At 37.5% G+C, this 21,757-nt stretch overlaps 1 protein-coding gene across 1 annotated transcript; it reads left to right on the top strand.

Annotated features, from left to right (window-relative positions):
• Positions 1-1,475: 1,475 nt before the first annotated feature.
• Positions 1,476-21,271, top strand: LOC127786785 (26S proteasome non-ATPase regulatory subunit 13 homolog B-like). Its single transcript, XM_052314442.1, has 6 exons — positions 1,476-1,782; positions 9,953-10,399; positions 10,827-10,907; positions 15,182-15,378; positions 15,457-15,556; positions 20,397-21,271. The coding sequence occupies exons 1-6, from the start codon at positions 1,633-1,635 to the stop codon at positions 20,580-20,582; spliced, it is 1,161 nt and encodes a 386-aa protein (XP_052170402.1). The 5' UTR covers positions 1,476-1,632; the 3' UTR covers positions 20,583-21,271.
• Positions 21,272-21,757: the final 486 nt, after the last annotated feature.

The following is a 21,757-nucleotide window of genomic DNA, read 5'->3' as shown; positions in this document are numbered from 1 at the left end:
TTTTATTTCGCTTTCCTTTGTACACCCTATTTCTCTTTCATTGTCTTTTTCCATTTTATTTATTTATTTGTATAGTCCTTTTTCTCGACGACGACAATGATCTTTGTTGATGATGATGAAATCTCGAAATATCTCAATCTCTCTTATTCCTAAGAACACAACAACTAGTATCATGACTATTAATGGAATATAACCCCATTGCATCAATGATCAATGGTTTTTTTATTTTAACATAATCGTGATAATTGAAGTAGTGTATTACAAGTGTTTTTGATTATTGATTATTAATTTCAATCAAAGAGATTCTAAAACTGCCAAAAACGATTGAGGTTTCCATGTAATAAAGAATAAATCAAAGAAGCAATCAATTATCAATTTTTGATGATGATGATGGTGATAGATGAAGTCGGGCGGTGTCATGATGGCAAACCAAACTTGATAAATGCAAAAGAGTGGCAACATTAATAACATTGTAATAATTAAATAGATATTACAACCATAAGTCACCGTTATTTTTCTCTCAATCATCTATGATTTTATTTTATATTTTTCTCAATTTCTTCTCTCCCCATATTTGGTTATTGCCAATGATGGTGGTGGTGGTCGACGGCCATCACGGTCACCAACACCATTAGCAATGTTTTAATATATATTTTTTTTGTTTTCTATAACCATAAAGGTGAGATAGGTCATTGAATAAAGAAAATTATGTTTTTTTGGGAATCTAAAAAATTATACTTGTTGTAAATAAAAAATTGATTCAATGATTATAAAAATCAAGAGAAACATGTGTCATTTTTTAAAATACATACTTGAACACTTACAATTTAAGCAAATCTAAAAAATGTTTACCATATACTCTCTTAATTATTATGGTACAATTTTATTGCATTTAGTAATATTTCAAACGAGTTTTATTGTCATAAAATATTAAAAAATAAAAAGTTACAAAATATAATATACTAAATTCCAAGTAATAATACACTAAAACATGTATATGCCAAAGTACTCTTAAATGTATTTATTTATAATTAAAAAAAGTATTATTATTGATTTATTGGACTCACGGTCTAATATGGTATATAGACTTCAAATCTCAAGTCTTTAGCTCGTGGGGGGTGGGGGGGGGCTGGCTGGACACACATGTGCTTGTCAGTTGTCGCAAACAGCACACGCCTTTGCTACAGCAATGCAACAAACTAAAAAAAAAAAAAGAAAAAATGAAGGCTTGGCGGACCATGACCAACAATCATTCAATGTGGGGCCCACCTCCAAATGCTGCCAGATGGCAGATGCCATTCATTTAACGTAAGACAAAACCCAGACATTATTTATGTCGGGCCTAGCTTAACAAGCCCAGCCCATTATCAAGCCTATATTCTATAAATTCATAAATATAACATAAAAGCCCAGCCCAGTAATAAAGCTCGTTCTGCTCCCTCTCTCTCTCTCTCTCTCTCTCTCGTTTTGCTCCATTTCTTTAAGCAGAAGACAAGCACAAAGAAATCCCAAGAGAGGGGTTTATAAAATACATTCGTAAAGCCAAGCCAACCTCTCTCCCTCTCTCTCTCTCTCTCTCTCTCTCTGTTGTTTTCTCTCCGGCCAATTTTGGATTAATCGGTCGAGCGAGCCATGGCCGCTCTGCAGTACCTGGATTCGCTGCGCAATGTCCATCCGGAGCTGGCCGATTGGTACGACGCCCTCGCGGATTTGTACCAGAAGAAGCTGTGGCATCAACTCACTCTCAAGCTCGAACAGTTCGTCTCTCTCGCCACTTTCCAGGTCACCTCGATTCACTTTCAATTTCTCATGAGCTGGGATTTTGGACATTTTAGGGTTTTTGTTTTTTGGCTGGTTGGCCACGGCGACGTGTTTGGTTCTTTGACTGTGATTAGGGTTTGGAGGAGTCTGTAGAGTCTTAGAAATTGGGATGTCTTTGGTTTAATGCATTGCCGGAGTTCCTAGCAACTCTTCGAGGGATAAGCAGTTTGAATTTGTGGTAATATCGGTTGTTATGTCGTACACATGGGGAAACATTTGTCGACTTGCCCGTATTAATTTTGGCTGTAATAGGACCTAACTTTGTCCATCAGAAGTCTGTTTTCGTAAAGGCTGAATAGACATATTGGAGGCTTGTTGAATTCCATCCCTAAACCCTGTTAGCTACTATATTCCAACTGAAATAATGATGGAATGATCGTTAAGTGAACTACCGAGGGAAACATTGCTGAATTATTCATATATGAAGCTGTTGCATCCCTCCAAATGCACGGGAGGGGAAGTAAGTTGGAATTCTAAGTTGGAATTCGTGATGTTTGATTGTCGGGTACCTGATATATTTGATCCCTGCAATTGGTTATGACTATTATATGAAGAACAAGGGAGGAATTGCCTAATTGGAAAATATGAAAGGGTAAAATTGACAAGGAGAGTGTCTGCTTTCTTGAAATGATTTATTTTACCAATAGTTGAGCATGGATTGCCTGTTGGCAATCTGGCATGCATATTTTGGATAGAAGTTATTTGATGCATGTCAGATCCTAAGATCTGACAGTGACTGTTCAGGGAAGCACTTGAGAATTAGAGAGAAATTTGGAGGGAGAACAGCAAGAATTGGGGAAGAACAGAGGGTGTGTGTGTGAGAGAGAGAGAGGGAAAAGATTCAATTCTCATTCACCATGCCTACATCCTCTTACAAGTAGCCTTTTTATAGCCTTGGGCTGGCTATCGTAACTAAAAGCACATTCTAGAATAACAACAACCATGTGTGCCTAACAACACCTATTTGCATCTAACAGAATTATAACAATATATTTACAGCTCAATTACATTAATGCCCCTAGGGTCATGACAATTCCCACCACCTTGAGAGAGTTCTTGTCCCCAAGAACTTGCAGCTTTTGGCCCTGTTCTTCATCCAATCCCAATCTTCGATATATGATTTATTATTCTTTATTTCTTTCTCCTTCTAGGTCTCTTCCTCTTCATGTTTCTGTTCCTTCTCTTTTCTTTTTCCTTATGGCAGTTCCTTCTCTTTAGTCTACTTAAATTGTTCCTTCTTTGCCAAAACTAGCATTAGGAACGGTTTGATACCTACTTTAACCCAAGCCATGAACTCCTCAGCCGGAACCAAAGGCAATGGAACAATTTCCTTAGGATCCTCTTCCTCAAAACCATTCCTCCTAATAGAAGTTCCAGTGAAAGAATGCCTTTCCTCAACCTTCGGCTTCTTCCTTTGGTCCAAGTCCTCGTTGCATGCCTGTCTCTCATCAACGACATGGAAGCTATCTTCATCACCATCCTCATCTTCCAATGCTACTTCCTCAGCTTCCTGCAAATATAAAATGTGATCCTCATCGATATCTTTGTCCACTCTTTCTTCCTTGCTAGAGTCTTTAGTTACAACTGGCTAGTCCAACTTTGATTTTTCTTTAGATTCTTTCTCTACTTGATTTGCGGCCTTAGAAGCTCTGTCAATCTGTTGGCTGCTCTTAAGATAACTTTTAGGCGATAGCCCATGCTTTTTGTAAATGGCTTCTGGCGCTAACTCTTGTAGGTTAGCCTTCTCGGCTGCTTGTTGTACTGTGGCAGGACAAATCATTTTCACTGTAGGCCACAATGCATTGTCAAGTCCACTAATGAAACTCAGTACAAAAAAAACACTCGGTCAAGGTTGGATGGAAATTGAGCATAAGTGCTTTCAATTTCTCAAATCTGACCAGGTATTCCATAAGCAAGCCCTCTTGTTCCAGCTTGTTGAGCTCCTCTTTGTAACTCTTATCCTTGACCTGATCCTTCTTGGTAACCATTATAAAAAATTCATCAAACTTACTTGATAGACCTTTCAATTTGTTGTCAATTCTGTCCATAGTGCTACCAATTCTATCCAAAGTATTTGCAATTCCTGTACCTATATTCTCAGTTCAAATCCTTGCAAATACTCCTATGTAACAATTTCTTGATTAGCTTGTAAGGATCTCATCGGAAACCTGAATTCGGTCCGGTGAACCTAGTCCACCTCCTTAGCGACTTCAGGTTTAGCCAACCTAATTTAGCCTCAAACGGAATCCGCCGAGATTTGGATCTACTTCACCTTCAATCCTGGACCTCGATTAATTGGAGTAGAAGGAACCGCTTTGTTGTAGTCTCCTGAGGAATTAAGAAAGTCGATTCTAATTCAACTTCCTGCAACAGCGATTTTCGGCGACATCTTAGTTCTAATCTAGCTCACCGGAAATCGCTCAACGTTGTTTCAATTAACAACAGATGAACAACCTCATGATATCGCTGCTATCAAATCCAACTACCAACACTAGCCCCTCGGGAATCTCATGAATTTTGCTTTGGAACTTGCTCCTATGAGTCACCTGGAACTGCAGACACCACCTATGAATTGGCTCCGTTGAATCATACTGAATCGCTGCTAAGTTGCGCCTGACTTACAACAACTCTAATATGAAACCGTTTCTAGCAGTAGCCGAGAACCACCAGCTTTGTAATGAATTGCCTCCTCTGATCTACGATTACTCTCTCCTCTGATCTGCACTCGCTGTCGATCAGGATTGCCAATGGCCGTGACTTGACAAACCCCCAATCCAAACCGATCTTGCGATTCTTTACAATCGATCGCTATGGACCAGCTACCTTCCAGATTTGATTGCGATCTCTGCTACCTTAGGATCACTTGGACTTGCCCCGCCCGACACCTTCTTCTCACCCAATCACAATCCAATGGCCGGAGGACCACTGGCTCTGATATCAATTGTTAGATCCTAAGATTTGACAGGGACTGTTCAAGGAATAACTTGAGAATTAGAGAGAAATTTGGAGGGAGACTTAGACTGACAAGGGAGAACAACAAGAATTGGGGAAGAACAGAATAGTAGAGGCAAAAGATTCAATTCTCATTCACCATGCCTCCGTCCTCTTACAAGTAGCCTTTTTATAGCCTTGGGTTGGCTATCGTAACTAAAAGCACATTCTAGAATAACAACAACCATGTGTGCCTAGCAGCACCTATCTACATCTAACAGAATTATAATAATATACTTGCAGCTCAATTACATTAATGCCCCTAGGGTCATGACAATGCAGTCATGAGAAATGAAAACAGTAGGACAAGATTCTTTAAGATGAAATGTTCTATTGCCTGATGCTCTGAGTACTGTGGACAATGATTAAGATGGGAAATGCGCTACAGAGCCAATACTCTTATGGTTTTGATGGATGATACATTGATATTTATATATTTAATCCTGAATAGACAAGGAGGTCCAAATAATAGAGCAGCACTTTTTGCCAGATCCAAAAGTGAATCTATAAAACATTAGCTGTAGGCTTCTTTATCATTTAATTTGAGAGAAGGCCAGCCATTTGAACAGAGTGATTCTAATTTTACTATTTTCAAAATAAACTGTGCAAATGTGTGTAAAGCATGTCTTTTGTTCTGAAGCACTTCAGCATTAAGTGGGCTCAATTATCAAATCGTGCTAACCTAGAAAGAAATAGAACAAAAATAAAAAAATGTTGGACCATGAGGAAAGATTTGGTCAAAGATCCCATTATGAGGTGATGCCCCCCCCCCCCCCCACAAAAAAAAAAAAAAAAAAAAATCAAGGCCCAGAGAATTCAATCCCTAATTTTTATGTTGTGTCACCCTTCTGATCATAGGTATTTCAGCCTTAATGTATTGTCTAGAAATAGTGTCATAAAAGTTCAATATTGTGGGATTTTTAAAGTCTCACTGGTTAAGTCGGGAAAATCTGTCATGAGGGAAACTGTGAGATTGGGAGCACTGGCAGTCCTCGATTGAAGTCCAAACACTCACTCAAAACACCCTTGCACACACTGGTTTAATTCAATACAGAAATATAACAAGAATATAATTGAAAAGATTAAAGAAAGAACATGCAAACCACACAAGAAACACCCGGCTTTTATCCTGGTTCAGACTGCATAAACGGTCCTACATCCAGCCTCCAATCAGAAAGAGCAATCCACTAAGATCTTGATGAAAACAGTACAAGATTATCACTTGCACAATCCCTCTTCCCTCACTGATATACAAGAACCCTCACTATGAGATTACAAGGATACTTTCTCTCGCATTTCTCTCACAATACAGCTCTCACTCATAAATCAATGAGAATGATCAGAATACCAGGTGCCGGCAGACTACCCTCACCCTTTTATTTATAGACAAAAGAAGGGCATGAATTACGAAGGGGATATAACCGGGACATTTCCCTAACTACCCCTCACTTAATATAACATACAGTTAGCCTATATTACCTAACTGCCACTGCCGCACATATAACCTCAAATAAACATGTCCGAGTCCCTCTAATCTTCCAGCCACTCAATACAAAACTGAATAGCAGAAACAGTTACTTGGTTGGACAAAGTGTTAAGAGTCTCCACCATAGGCACAGCGAGTTCATCTAAACACATTTTTTCATTAAAATATCTGCTTTGTTTTTATCAAGTAAGATATCTTTAAAAAAAGAAGCCTGATGTTTACAAATTTGTACATAGCATCTAAGAACTATACAAAACAAACGATAGTATATGGGAGTTCTCCTCAAATGGGAGATCTTCTTCTCATTCCTCTTCGTATGTCTTGGATAATACCATTCCTGTAAAAGGGTACAAAGCCCATGATAGACAATAGAATGTCCCATTGAACCTCAAAGGCAGCAAACAGAAGGTTCAAGCAATAGAGGATTAGGTGATCAACGCATTCAGCATGTTAGGATTAGGAGCTCGTAGAAACTCAATTCAATACTTTAGTTTGCCAAATCTCTCGACACTCCTCAGCCGAAATCAACCCACAACAGAAAATATAAACTGGAAATGAAGAACACAGAATTAAACAAAGAAAGAACAGAAACGATACAACCAAACCAAATCAGTAGGCACAAGGTTTATCCTGGTTCGAACAGATCCAAAGACCAGTCCTACATCCAGCCACAAATCCGAGAGCAAATTCCACTAGAAACCAGAGAAACTGATTACAAGAACCCTCTTCACTCTATCACACAAGTACACTGCCTTCAAACAAGAGATTACAAAGACTCTCCCACTCTCAAAGCCTTTTCTCCCCTCTCAGCAATCTCACTTGTATTCAGAGACAGAATTTGAATGAATGATTGTTATGTCCGACTTCTAGCCCTCGCCTCCTATTTATAAACCATAGGGGCGTTAATTACAAGACCTATTATTTAGCCTACACAAAGACTAAAATGTCCCTCATAATATAACATCTAAGTTAACTAATCCAACTTAGAAAAATCCAGTTGTATTCATCCGCCTAAGGGCTCTACTGTCTTCTTCATCTTCTAGACAGATTACTTCATGCAAAAACCCAACACAGCACTCTCCTTGCACATGAAGTCTATACAGTCACCACTATTCTTGATCTGTTTATTTTGCTATGAGAATTGACCATATAGATGCAGTCACCACTAATCATTTTCGAAATGAGAACATCATATAGATACGCAAGTATTTATTTTTTCCCTCATTGCCCAACACACCCAAATTATCAGAAGATTTTCTTGGTGAGACCACTAGCAATCCAACAATGCTAGGAGAAAGAAAAGGATGATTTCCCAAGTTGAGTGGTTTTTGTTGCTTGACTTAATTGAGGAGGACAAACTTTTCTGAGGAAGAACTGGAAGGCTTTGGATGAAAGGGTGTCTCCTCTTTAGAACTTGACCCATTTGGAGTTAGCAAATGAACATTGGGTTCAGGAGACCTTGATGGGCGATCAGATGTTAAGAAAGGGACATTATGATAAAGAAGCCTTGGAACACTACTTGTGCTAGAAGATCTATAAAGTCTAGGGCTAAACAATCTTGGGAACCCACAGATTTGGAAGATCGGAGAAAGCAATTGCCCACCTGTGGTCCAGTTTGAATATTGATCTAGTTGCACAATCTTTTGAAAGTTATATGCGGCTTCCTACCTTCTGTTCTAAATGTTTCCACTCATCCGTCCTCCCTATGAGACATCTCCTTGACCCCCTCTGCATACTTGCTCTTCAAGAACATGGGGATAGGGATGGCAATATGCTTGAAAAAATAGGGCCTGCATCGGAATTATTTTTGGTTGATATAATCATGTTAGGGGTAGGTTATAGCGAGGATTAGGGTTTAGATAACTTCATCCTAAATCTTTCCTAGTTATGGAACAAAATACCTTAAAAAATATTTGTATTTTGTAATAACAACATCGAACCCTATCTGTTGCCCAACTTTGGGAAGGATAATCCTTTGCGCAACCTGTACTGAAGATAGGAATGTGGAACAGTGGTGGTCAACCTAAGTGTCAACCCATGTAACTTCCAATCACCTTGTTATCCTACTGTTGTAGCTTGGTAGCTGTTGGAGCGTAGTCATTTAACTAGCTGATGATAGTCAAGAGACCACCCTTGACTCTATTCACTGACATGATACAACAATCTAGATTACCATTACAGGAAGTATACAGAAAAATCAACTCATCCTCTGTGGTCTTTTACTGTTGAAGTCAAGGGTAACTCTTGCCATGATGTGATTTTGGGATACAGAAAAATATAACTAAGGACTTGCCTTCACAAATTCACTCATATTCACTGAGAAAATAGATCAAACCCCTTCAGTGGACACCTCCATAATGGAAATCGCTCAGTGGCTTCCTTTTACCATGGTCTCTATGATATGTATCAAGAGCTGAGGGTTCATGTTGCTTGCCAATGTCTAAACTAAATAACAAGAAACCTATCTCCGTTCCTCAATAGTCAGATGAGAAAATCTTACCAGTTCCCCTCACTTAAACAAGGAAAACCACAAATCACAAGAGATAACATGAATGGCAGGATTAATATTTTCCTCTCTGCTTGGAAGATGGACTTTCTTGCAGACTATAATGAGATTGGACCAGGTGGCTTGATCTGGTGCCCTTACATATATGTGGTCAATAGGATGGTAGTGGCTTACCAGTTATGGGTTAAGATGTCTTTGTTTCTAGTAGACAGAAAATCTCAAACTTGGTCATGTTTTTTTTTTTGGTGTAGACCAAATTATTTGAACTGATTCTGCTTTCTCTGGTTTGAAGCATGCAAAAAATTGTTCTCTTAGAGATTTCATGAAAGCTATTACTGAATTAGAAACACGACACCATGTGAATTACATAGAGAAATCCCTATGTTGGACTGCTACTTTCAGACCTGATCCCATGATCCTTCTGCAAGATCTGACAGGGGAACCTCAACTATTTATATTATTCAAGCTAATTAGGCCTATATTTTTTTTTAACGGTCTAGTATTAAGTTAATCCACTTAGATTAGGCCCACTGCCCACACCTATTTAGCAGGGCCCACTCCAATGTGGCCCACCAATCATAATTTCCATTTATTGTATTGAGGATCTGTTCTTCAATTGAACTTCATTTATTGGTATTTGAGGCTCATTAATCACTTTAAGGCTTTCTTAGATGATTGCTTAGGTTCATTTAGGTCAAATTAGGCCACCTTGATCTCAGTTAGTACTCATTTATTCTTAGTTTCCGCTTCAGATTGATGACAATTTTTCCAAAATTGTTGATAGTCTTGGCATAATGTTGACAGCTTAAGACTGTTTTTCATTGGTCTGATTGACTTGAATGGCACTAAAGTGTGCCACTTAAGGGGCATTTTAAGTTTCCAATCCTAATTGAGTATGCATAAACTATTACAGGAAGATCAATGTTAAAACCCTTGTATATGGCTTATATATAACCTCTTTTCTGGCTGGATCTTCTAGTCAAATCTCATTTTTCTTTTTGTGATTGTACTGTATGTGCTGGGTGGTAAAACTTCTACTTCTGCATGTGTGTCTGCTTGTTTTGGATTGCCAGCATGTTTAAACACATCTTGCTTGAGTTCATGGCTTTTTAAGTGCACTTACATCTTTTTCATGTCATTATTTCCAGACTGGGGATGCTCTCATACAGTTATATAATAATTTCATCACCGACTTTGAGACCAAGATCAATCTTCTGAAGCTTGCACATTTTGCTGTCATAGTTTCTAGGAAGTATTCAGAAAAAGAAGCTGCTGTTAGTTATCTAGAAGGTGTGATTGAAAAGCTTCATACTAGCAGAGAGATGCGCATTGAGGAACCAATCCTTTACATTAAGATGCAAATTGCTATCTTAAATCTTGAGAAAGGCAATCCGAAAGAGTGCAAGAAACTTCTAGAAGATGGGAAGAGTACACTGGACAGCATGACTGACATTGATCCATCTGTTTATGCCAGCTATTACTGGGTTTCATCTCAGTTCCATAAATCCCGTCAGGAATTTGCTGAATTTTACAAAAGTGCTCTTCTTTATCTGGCATACACATCAGTGGAGTCTCTATCAGAGTCATTTAAGTTGGTATGGAATTATGCATTCTCTTTAACTTTGTTAGAAAACATTCATGCTGTCTTTCACTATTTATAAGTTTATTCTATGTCTGGGAATGCAAAGAATGTAGAGGAGCAACAGATGCAACTAACGAGGATATTGCAGCGGGTAGCAGATGAGGGGAAGATATAGTTTGCAGTCTAGGACCATAAGATGGTTTTGGTGTTGTTGTTCTTACCTAAAATGTCACCCTTAGGGTTCAGCAGCATTTGGAAATCTGGAAGGGTGTTTGAAAACCATATTTTCCTTTTAAATCACTCCTGCATGCAAGGCTAATTTTGGCTTTGGATTTAATTGTATACTTATAATTTCGTGAGAGATTGCACGCATGATTTTATTAAGCTTCTTGTAGTTCCACGAGCAACTTATATACTCTAATACTAACTATTATTTTTAGGATTTGGCATTCGATTTATCCCTTGCCGCATTGCTCGGAGAAAACATATACAATTTTGGGGAACTGCTTGCGCATCCAATTGTAAGTTTATTTTCACCTCTTTTTATTTTTATCTATTTCCAGCCTGTTATTGTACTTCTATTTGTTTCATGATGGCTTAGCTACTCTAAATCGGGCATATTGTTTACTGTGTACACATGGAAGTAACTGATTTGGTTGAACTTCTATTTGACCTGCTATTGTCATGTCAGTGTTTTAAAATGCGGTAGGCGCTACTCGAGCGCCAGACTGGGGCCTAGCGCCTAGGCGGGGCTTAGGAAAACTGCTGTTTGTTTTTTTTTATATAATTTGATATTATTTTTAGGTAAATCAAAGTTTAAAAGACAAATGAAATCTGGAAAGACAATTCAAATATCCAACACTGAGGAGAATCAAATTGCAGGTTCAACATAAACATGTGCAAAGAAAAACTTGTTGATTCATAATGACATGCTTATATTGGGGTGTGTGTACAACAGCTTATATTGGGTCGCGGCACATGCAACAAAAGAGCTCTACATGGTCGACGTCAACAACGATCTCGTGGCCGCCCACATAGTTATTAAAGGCGCGCCTAGCCGCGTGCCTAGGCGCAAGGCGCCAGTTTGGCGCCTCGCCTGGGCTGAGGCGAGGCGGTTTCAGCAAGGCGCTGAGGCGAGAGGCGCGCCTCATGAAACCGGCGCCTGCATCCTTTCTTCCTCTCCTCTCCAGCATCCCCTCTTCTCAGTTTCAGCATGTATACATCACTACTTATTTACATTTCTTTAGTTTAAGTAAATGTCCACATTTTCTTTTATTTATATTTTACCTTCCATTTACTTTAATACATAAATGTAAATAAGAAAGTACCCCCCATTTGGATTCAATAAAAATATCTAAAAAATCAAAATCCATAACAATAAGAAAATAAAATTTTGATTTTAGTACAAACTCAAGATTTAGCGATTTTATCACCCCCAAAATACATACTTACTATTTCTTGAAAAATTCATTAAAAATCATTTTAACAACAATGAATATTAACTATCAAAATACTGGGAGATAGTTTTTCAAAATGAAAACATTTTCTTATATGTCTCCTTATAATGCCCTAATCTTCCAGACTTAGAAAAAATGCGCTAATCTTCCAGACCTAGAAAAATAGCATTTTTCAAAATGAAAGCATTTTCTTGATTGTGGACTTGAAGTGTTTATTGATTGTGGAGAATACTAAAGCTATTCCAAAATGTCTTCCATCAATAAAACAAGAGATTGGAGAGTACATGCAAAAGAAGAAAAATAACAGGAATTAGGGATGAGCAAAATATGGCACCGTAAGATGATGATTTTCAATTTGGTGAAGGGTATGATGATGATGATGATGATGATGATTAAAACTTCTTTATTGATTGTGGACTTGTAGTGTTTATATGTTTGTTTAGAACTTTGCATGATGATTGGTACTTGTTTGAGTTTGAGACTTTAAGTTTGAACTTTGATGATGTTTCTAGTTTAGAAATTGCATGATGAATGAATTAACTTTGATGTTGTTAGTTTAGAATTTGAAGATAATGAAACATTAATGATATGCATGTGTTATTATTGATAATTTGATAGTTTTTTATGATTTTACAAGATTTTGAGTTTTTTTTCTAAAAGGTGCGCCTCGCTTCGCAAAGGCGCTCCTCGCCTCGTGCGCCTCGCGCCTTAGGCTCCAGGACCCTTTGCGCCTCGCGTCTTTTAGAACTATGGCCGCCCATATACTCATATATTTGTTGATTGATGCTTGACATTCAATCAGTGTTTGTCATTGACTCTTTGGTCACTGCTGTGCACTATTTCGGTCTCCTTCATTCACCACTCTGTTAAAGTGTTGTCCCGAGTATAGTATAAGAAGATTAGTTATATCAGTGTATTTGAGGGCCAATGAAGCATTAAATAGAAGTTTATACCTCATGTTATAATTAGTGGTAGTTGGGGGGTTAAACTGTAAATATTTAATAGTCTTCATTGGGATATCCACCCACCTTTATAAATAGAGGGCAAAGGGTGTGTGTGCAGTAGATTTTTCTCATTCTATGGTTTGCGAGTGCTGATTGTTTCTGAGAGGAAGGCTAGGTGTTGTTAGCTTTGTAATCTTAGGGGGAAAACAATTGGGGCGCTCGGAAATAGAAGGGAGAGAATGGCCATTGCTGTACTGATCGAATTCTTGTAAATAAAGATTACTCTTGAAGGTGGTTCCAAAGCTAGATGTAGTGCCATTCACGTGGCATGAACCAAGATAAAATTTTGTCTCCTCATGTGGTTTGTGTGTTTCATTTCTTGTTCTGTTCTGATTAATTTATGTTCTTTATTATATGTTTGTGTTGTGGTGTGTTGGCTGGTGAGTTGTGAGTGATTGTGAGGGGTCTTTGATCAGTTTCTTGAAGGATTAGAAGGTTGCTAATGCTCCCAATTTATAACACACTCTTTTTTTGTTCTCCTTCTTCGGCGATCGAAGCTCTGCATATCGCTACATATAGCCGGATCTGCCATCCCGAGGATGAAACCTTGCTGGATCTGGTGTGGATCTCATTGAAATCGGTCAGATCTAGTCCTCCCATTTTTGGAACAAGCCTGAAACTTGTCGGATCTGGTGCCGATCTCGCTGAAAATTAAGTGACCCAGGCGGCTGGGTGCCGATTGGGCCCAATTGATCGGGCCCAGCGCGTAGGGTGCCGATTTGCATGTATTCGCGGCCGCCAAGGGCTGCCTAATGCCTTGGTGGCGCCTAGTGGCCACCTTTTTGAACGGTTGGTCGTGTGTGATCAAGTTGGGAAACCAAAGGTTAGCAGGGTAAACAATAGCAAGCTTCAACTTAAAACCATATCACAGAAAAAAGGGGCATGGCGTATTCTCCAATTTATGGGTGTTGTTATGCCCCAATAATCGGAAGAAAGCACAAAGCAATAAGGAGGCAGTACGGGCTGTTGGAGGTGCTTCCGAAGGAGCCTTTGGAAGGCTTCCCTCGGAAGCTTCCGAAGAGTCCTTTGGAAGCTGGCTTCGGAAGCTTCGGGAAGGGTACTTCGGAAGCCTCCCGCAGTAGCTCTTTGTAAGGGGAACCTTCCGAAGGGGAGCCTTCCGAAGGTACTATTCGGAAAAGACGTGTATGCCCCTCCTCGACCTCCATAAAAGGCCACGTTCAACCTTGAGAAAAGGACCGTTGGACATTGGTATTTACTCTCAAAACTCTCCTTCAGAAGTTAAGTTTCTTTTCTATTCCTTGCGATTATTTACCTTCCGTACTAACTTAAGCATCAGAGGGTCTTGGTGGGAGGAAATCCCACGAGCCTTCTAACCTTTGATTATTCGAGACAGCACGTTCTGAAGCACCAATCATCTTCCGAAGCCTCATTTGATTTCGGAAGCCTAAACCATCTTCAGAGTCTTCACCTATCTTCGGAAGTCTTCAGCACCGATCGTAAGCTTCAGTCATCTTTCGAAGCCTAATTAGATTTCGAAAGCCTCAGCATCTTCGGAGGCCCCTCAACCTTCGGAAGAACTGTCCTTGCCTTCGAAAGCCTTATGTTCGGAAGCATCACAGAATTTAACCATTGACCAAAATCCCGAGGCTAACGGCATTTGCAAGCATCCCATTCATTAAAAATTTTAATTGTTGTATTTTGGCAACAACAGGCGTGTTGGCTAAATCCTATTTCAGCGTTCATACAATGTTGAGTCAAATTTGAAACTAAAATGAGTATGTTCATGTTGTTGTAAAGGATAAACATTTAGGCATTGCAGCATGAGATTTTCATTTTTGGCAACTAAAAACCTTGTCGTGCTTGGTTGTGGTCAAGTGAACATGATGATGGCCGCTTTGCCCAGAGTTTGACTCCAGGTTCTTGTTTTTGTAAAATAATTTTTTTTTTGTAGTAAGTGTTGAATCCTTTTGTATTTTATAGCTATAATCCTTTTTGCAAAAAATAGGAATGCGTGATGCATATTTTGCTGTATATATCTATATAGAGGTTCTTATACCAGGCATTGGTGTGTAGATCTACATATTATTTATTATGAAAATATATGCTTTTTGGTAAACAGACAAAGCTGTATATCTGAGAGCAAAACAAGATGAGAAATATTTCCTTGTTTCAAGTATTGATAATTTTTGTGACAGTACTTGGGTACTTGATAATACAGAGGTACTAGATCTTCCTTTGATATTTTACTTGAGGTCTGTTACATCTTTTGTTTGATAACTCTGACCAAGTCCATAGCAACCTTGTGAGCTTCACAAATTTGCCCTTTAATCAATACCTACTTATTGTTTATTGTGGATTCTTCAATTGATATAGATAAAAAGTCTTGTGGGAACAAAGGTTGAATGGCTCTACTATATTCTTGAAGCATTCAACTCTGGAGATCTAATTCGTTATCAAGAATTATGCCAAGTGCATAGAGCTGCTCTGAGTGCTCAACCAGCATTAGTAGAGAATGAGAAAAAGCTACTAGAAAAGATTAACATTCTCTGTTTGATGGAAATCATCTTCAGGTATGTCAGAAGCCATATTGCTTAACATTATCAGCTTTATTACATTTACTATATTAAAAATGAGGTCGTTTCTTGCAGTCGACCATCAGAAGATAGAACAATTCCTCTAAGTATCATTGCACAGCGGACAAAACTTACTGTAGAGGATGTGGAGTACCTTCTCATGAAAAGTTTGTCGGTGAGTATGGGTCTTTCAAATTTTACTGAGAAATCTTTGAATCACCACTAGGAAACCAATATCCTGGTGAGAACACACAATATTGATCTGACCAGTTTCATTCAATTAAAATAGGAGTATAAGCTTTTCTTTTTTATTTCATGCATTAAGTTTATTGGTTCATGTGTACAGGTTGTGCTCCCTTTGGTGCCTTCTAGGATTTATGCAACTAAATGCTGATATGGAGGATATAAAAGAATCATTTTTCCCTAAATTGGGAAAACACAATGAGAATAAGAGTAGATGAATTGCTTGAGGATGGAAAATATTATGCCTTCCTTGTTCATATTTCTTCTTTTGTAGTAGTAACATATATTATTAAGAGTGCAATCCTAGTATAACAATAATCTTTCATTGTCTTCGTAAATTAAGTAGTAGTAATGAAGCTAAAATTTCAAGAGCTTCTTTCCTTGGAGGATCTTTAAAGGGCTGCATGGTCAGTAGACTTGAAAATGAAGAGAAAAGTGTGGCTAATAGCACCCTTTGTTTAGTGTTGTTTATCGCCCCTGGGGGGTGGGATAGAATAGGAGAACTTTCTAGAATATAGAGCTTGCCCCCACGTTTATGTTACTTAACGAGTAATTATTTTATTGTTTTGCATAGTTAGGATGGTTTTCCCAACCTAGATTTCTTTTATGATTTTGCAGAGATCATAGAGGTGTAACGATGCATAGAGTTTGTGTTTGTACATTGTGGGCTTTGTTCCTTTGCCTTGATAAAACAAAATATCAAGCGTTTATCCTATTATGTGGGGGTCAAATTCATGAATTCTAGATTTTCATTCATTTCTATCCCTTGCTTTATCTTCTGTAAGGCCCATATGCTTAATATCAAAAGTGTCTCCCACTAAGTTTTTTGGTCTTCCTCTATCTTTTTTACTGAGTACTTGTTCTAGTCAATTATCTCCCCTTGCAAGGGCTTCTATTGATCTTCTTTTCGCATGACCAAACCATCTTGGTTAAGTCTCTCCCATTTTATCTTCAAGTGGGATAAAGGCTGGATATGTTGTTGTTTAGGAGCCACTCTAACCTTATCATGAATAATCTCATTTTTAATTTTATTCTTTGTAAGGTGTATATCCACTTTAACATTCTCATCTCAATTACCGTTATATTTGCACATGTTGATACTTTACTATCCAATATTAAGTTTCATATAACAACGTTGGTTTGATAGTTGTCTTACAAGATTTTCCTTTTAGTTTTGATGGAATCATACTATCACATAAAACACTAGATGCACTTTTCCATTTTAACCACCTTGCCTTAATTTTATGTGTGACATCCTCATTAATCTCATAATCTTTTTGGATGATGGATTCAAAATATCTACATTGGTCTTTTCTTGGTATGATTTGTCTTCCAATTTTACCATAACATGATTCATTCTTTACATTCCATATATTTGGTTTTCACTACACTAAATTTAAAATCTTTAGATTCTGAAGTGTTCCTCCATATCTCGAGCTTAGTATTCACACATTATTTTGTCTCAGCCACCAACACTGTCATTTTCAAATAGGATATACACCATGACACCTTTGCCTAGACGTGTTTATTGACTTCATCCATTACTAGGGAAATAGGTAGAGATGTCAAAAGGGTCGGGCGGCTCGTGGGCCACCTGACCCAGCCCGTCGCTGTTCAAATGGGTCGGGCTGGGCCAGGCCAAAGAATTTGGGCCCACAGCCTGGCCTGTCTAAGGCCCCAACCCGGCCCGTTGGGATCTTATATATTCCCAACGTTCCTTACTCATTTATTTTTTTAACTATGTTATTTTTTATTAATTATTGATATTGGATGTTAAAAAATTTATATTTCGCAATATATATAAATAATAATCATCAATATATTTAAAATTTTTAAGCTAAATTTTTTATATATTTAAATTATAAATAAACATTCTCTTTTTTATATGTGCATTATTTTTCATATCAATTCACAAGAAAATTTACAAGGCATATAGAATTTTGAAATATAAAATGATGAAATAATATTTAAAACTTAAGATAGAAAATTGTTTAAAAAGAAAAAAAAGAAAAAAATTGATTTTTATTTATGCATTATTTTGATATTTATATATGTATTATTTTTTTAAAAAAATATTTAAAAAAAGAAAAAGGGGTCGGGTAAGGCCCACGAGCCCGCTAGGCCCATGGGCTGGGCTGGCCCCTTTACAGGGGGCTGTGGGTCGGGCCGGGCCCTACCTACCCACGACAAAAAGGGTCGGACCAGGCTCGGCCCTTTTAGTAAATGGGCCGGGTTAGCCCTTTAAAAAGCCCCTGGCCCGACCTAGGCCGAGCCGACCTTTTTGACATCTCTAGAAATAGGTAAGGACGTAACGCATATCCTTGATGTAATCCCATTTAGTTGAAAAAATCTCGGTATCTCCTTTACATGTTCTCACACATCTAATACATGTCTCTAGTAAATTTTATATAATCAATTCGAACTCCTTTCTTCTCTAAAAATTAAAACTCTCCATAAGACTTCTCTAGGAACCGTGTCATGAGCTTTTTCTAGATCTACAACACCATATGTAAATCCTTTTTTCTATATACCTTTCCATTAGGCACCCTAACAAATATATAGCTTCTGTTCTTGACCTACCAGGGCATGAAACCAAATTGGTTTTTAGATACCTTGATTTCTTTTCTTAGCCTTTGCTCAATCTCCCTCTCCCAAAGTGTCATGGTGTGGCTCATTTACAATTTTCTCAAGTTTCGACATCCCCTTTATTCTTGTAAAGAAGCATTGAAGTGTTCTAACTCCACTTGTCAAGCATCCTTTTTGATGTAGGAATAACATTCAATAATATAAAAAAAATGCCCTATGCTCATTTTCATATTTCTATGCTATTTGGTCCAATTGTTTTACTATTCATCATCTTTTTCAATGCTTGCTTTATTTCATTTGGAAATATACGTCTATAGAGCCTGTAACTTCTATGTTATCTAGAGTTACTAAGACTCCCCATCATAACACTTGTTTCTCTATCTTCATTGAATAATTTCAAGAACTACTCTTTTCATCTCTCTTTTATCGCCCTTTCATTTACTAATACATTTTGGCTGTCATCTTTTATCTATTTCACATGGATTTAAATCTCTTTGTTTTTCTTTCTCTTGCTTTAGCTAGTGTGTGTGTATATATATATATATTTTATCTTTCTCCATCTTTTGTGTCAAGTTGTTGCTATAAATTTTCATGAGCTTTTGAATTTGCTTTACTAATGACCTTTTTTGCTTCTTTTTTGGCCAAACTATATTTCTTTAGGTTTTGTTTGTTATAACATTTATAGAAAGTTTGTTAGCAAGTTCTCTTAGTTTTGATTTTAACTTGTACCTCTTCATTCCACCACCAAAACTCTTTGATTTGGGTCTTTTCCCTTTTGACTCTGAAAACCATTTTTGTTGTATACCAAATAGTATTTTCCATTTCACTCTACATTTGGTTAGCCTAAATATCTTGTACCACACACTTTTTCCTTGGAAATGATTTTTTTTTTACACCTTTTAAATCCCACCATATATTATTGAACTCCATTCTATATCATTTTTCTCTTCCATCTTATGATATCGACATCGAGGACCCAAAGTCTATGTTGGGTAGTCAAACATTCTCCCGGCATAACCTTACTATTCTTATAATATAACCAAGCCTCTTGTCTCATAAGAAAGTAGTCTATTTGGGTGCCATTTTTATATGTTGTCTAGTGTTCATCCAAAATGGCTTTACCCTTATTATTTGTTTCCCCAAATCCATAACCACCATGTACCTCTCTATACCTAATCCCTTCTCTACCTGCATGACCATAATGATCTTATCTCTCTAGGCATCTCTTGTACCAACACCTCTTATCTTTCCAAAATTTTGCCTTTATCTCCTCTTGTATCCCAACTTGTGGTGCATTTTTGTACTAACTAATAATATTCATAGTTACTTCTCCTTGAACAACTTTAACTGCAGTAATCCTATCTCCTATTCTCTTCACATCCACTACCTAATCCTTCAAAATCTTATCCATAATAATCCCCACTCCATTGATCTACCTCATAGTAATAGCTCCTGTCAAGAAAGAGATATCCATGAAGGTTATTCTGTCACTGGCTCTGCTGTTGATGAGGATCCTTGTCTTTGGCCTTGAATCACTCTATACCTTTCCATCTTAGGACTGGATGTAGGTAACTATTTCACTCCATTTTTTTTTATTTTTTATAATTGTCGTTCCATAAGTTGGGACTCCAGACAGTTTGGTCAACAGCACAGGCACATGGATACATCTTTATATAAATAAACCAGAGAGCAATTGGTAAAAACCCTTTGACAGTCCAATAATTAGAATCTTCATGTTTAAAGACTTAAAAGTGGTTGATATTAAATATTAAGATTCTCTCTCTTACCTGAAAAGATTGGTACTGTGGTTTATTTTACAATCATGTTTGCTTGACATGAATGCTTGCAGCCAATGCTTCTCTATGGGGACAAAAGATGGTAAACATACTCTCTGACTGGCATATGTTCATATTCCTTGTAACATTGTGTGTTTACATCCAGTTCCAGTACTTGATTCTATATATTTCTTTTTTGAAATTCAGAACTAATGTTCCTCCACTACTAGTTTACTAACTACTAAGAAGTGTGAATTCTCCATCCCACCCCCCCTTTCTGTACTTCTTGTTGCATCTCTCTGAAGGCACATGATATTAACTTCTTTTTTTTTTTGAAAAAAAAAAGAGAATTTTATGGTGGTTCATCTTTTTGAAAAGCAGACGAGGCTGATGGGGAATTAATTTGTGCAGGTACATCTTATTGAGGGGATAATTGATCAAGTTGATGGAATAGTTCATGTGTCATGGGTGCAACCAAGAGTGTTGGGTATTTCACAAATCAAATCGTTGCGGGAGCGGCTGGACAATTGGGTGGACAAAGTACACACTGCTTTGTTATCCGTAGAGGCAGAAACACCCGATCTAGTTGCGTCGTAATCTTCTTCTATCTTTGTTTGTCTCTTGAATCTCGATTTCCTTCCGCTTTTTTTTTTGTCGCCCCCTCTTCTGTAACATTAGTTTCCACACCTGAGAACCAAACTTGTTTCTGCGGCAAAGAAGAGAAGAGAGATATTGCTACTCATTTTATCATTATATTATTGGGCCATCTTTGCAAACCCTCTGTTTCTTTCGTGTCGCTGTTTGTCATCTCGTGCATTATTATTCTTTTGAAAAGAGCAGCTCCTCTTGATTCATTGTTTATGCTTTATTATTGGAGAACGCAATGCGCTAGGGAATAGGATAGGGATCTCTTTCTGATCCCTACTAGTACTACTATTTTCAGATTTCTCATTCATTCTGCTTATTGTTCTTATCCCCCGGGAACTCTGTCCGTTTTGGACAACACTTTAGTTTAGTGTTTAGGGTCCTTTTTCTATCGAGTCTCATTATTACTTTTGGAACTTGAATTTTTAATTTTTTCTTTCTTTTATTTGGTGTTTTTGAGTGTTGAGGGCTGGTCATCTGTAGAGTATTTCTTTTGCAATGGCTGGTTAGCCAATTGCCACTTACCCGGCGGATAATAGCAATGGCTAAAAATGGGCAACTCTAGTTACTCAACCATATTGATAATAATTGTTGTACAAACATTGGCGCATTTTTGCTATGTATACTTTGCTAATACCGTAGATTTCTTTGCCTGTATCAGATGTATATGATTTTAAAAATATTTTATTTAAATTATCACATGTCAATTAAAAATGTGATTGTTTTTAAGCCAGCCATACAATACAAAATGTTCTTGTTGTGTAGAAAGTGGACCAAAGTCTAAAGAAAAAGATCCAAAAGCCTATTGGAAGAAGACATTCATGGAAACAAGTCACATGTGCATGACCTCATTCTCTTAATGGCAAATGCACAAGCCTGAATTTGGATGTTATATTTTTTGCTCTATGATTTTCTAGGTTCAGTGTCTAGTAGCAATTAGATAACATCAACTCCTTTTGATGTTGGTCAAACACTTTGATTCATCTCAAGAATCTCTCTATTTTTTCAAGACGTTCTGATGGTCTTGAGTAAATGCCTAGCAACGACTCTGGATAATATAAAAGTCAATGAAGTCTATTCATATGTGAACTTAATACAACTGAATGATTACTTGTAATACAATCTTT

Source organism: Diospyros lotus, chromosome 12 (assembly GCF_014633365.1).
Source record: "Diospyros lotus cultivar Yz01 chromosome 12, ASM1463336v1, whole genome shotgun sequence".
NCBI classification, from domain to species: domain Eukaryota; kingdom Viridiplantae; phylum Streptophyta; class Magnoliopsida; order Ericales; family Ebenaceae; genus Diospyros; species Diospyros lotus.
Note: the sequence above shows the minus strand (reverse complement) of the source record. Positions and strands in the feature narration are given on the sequence as shown.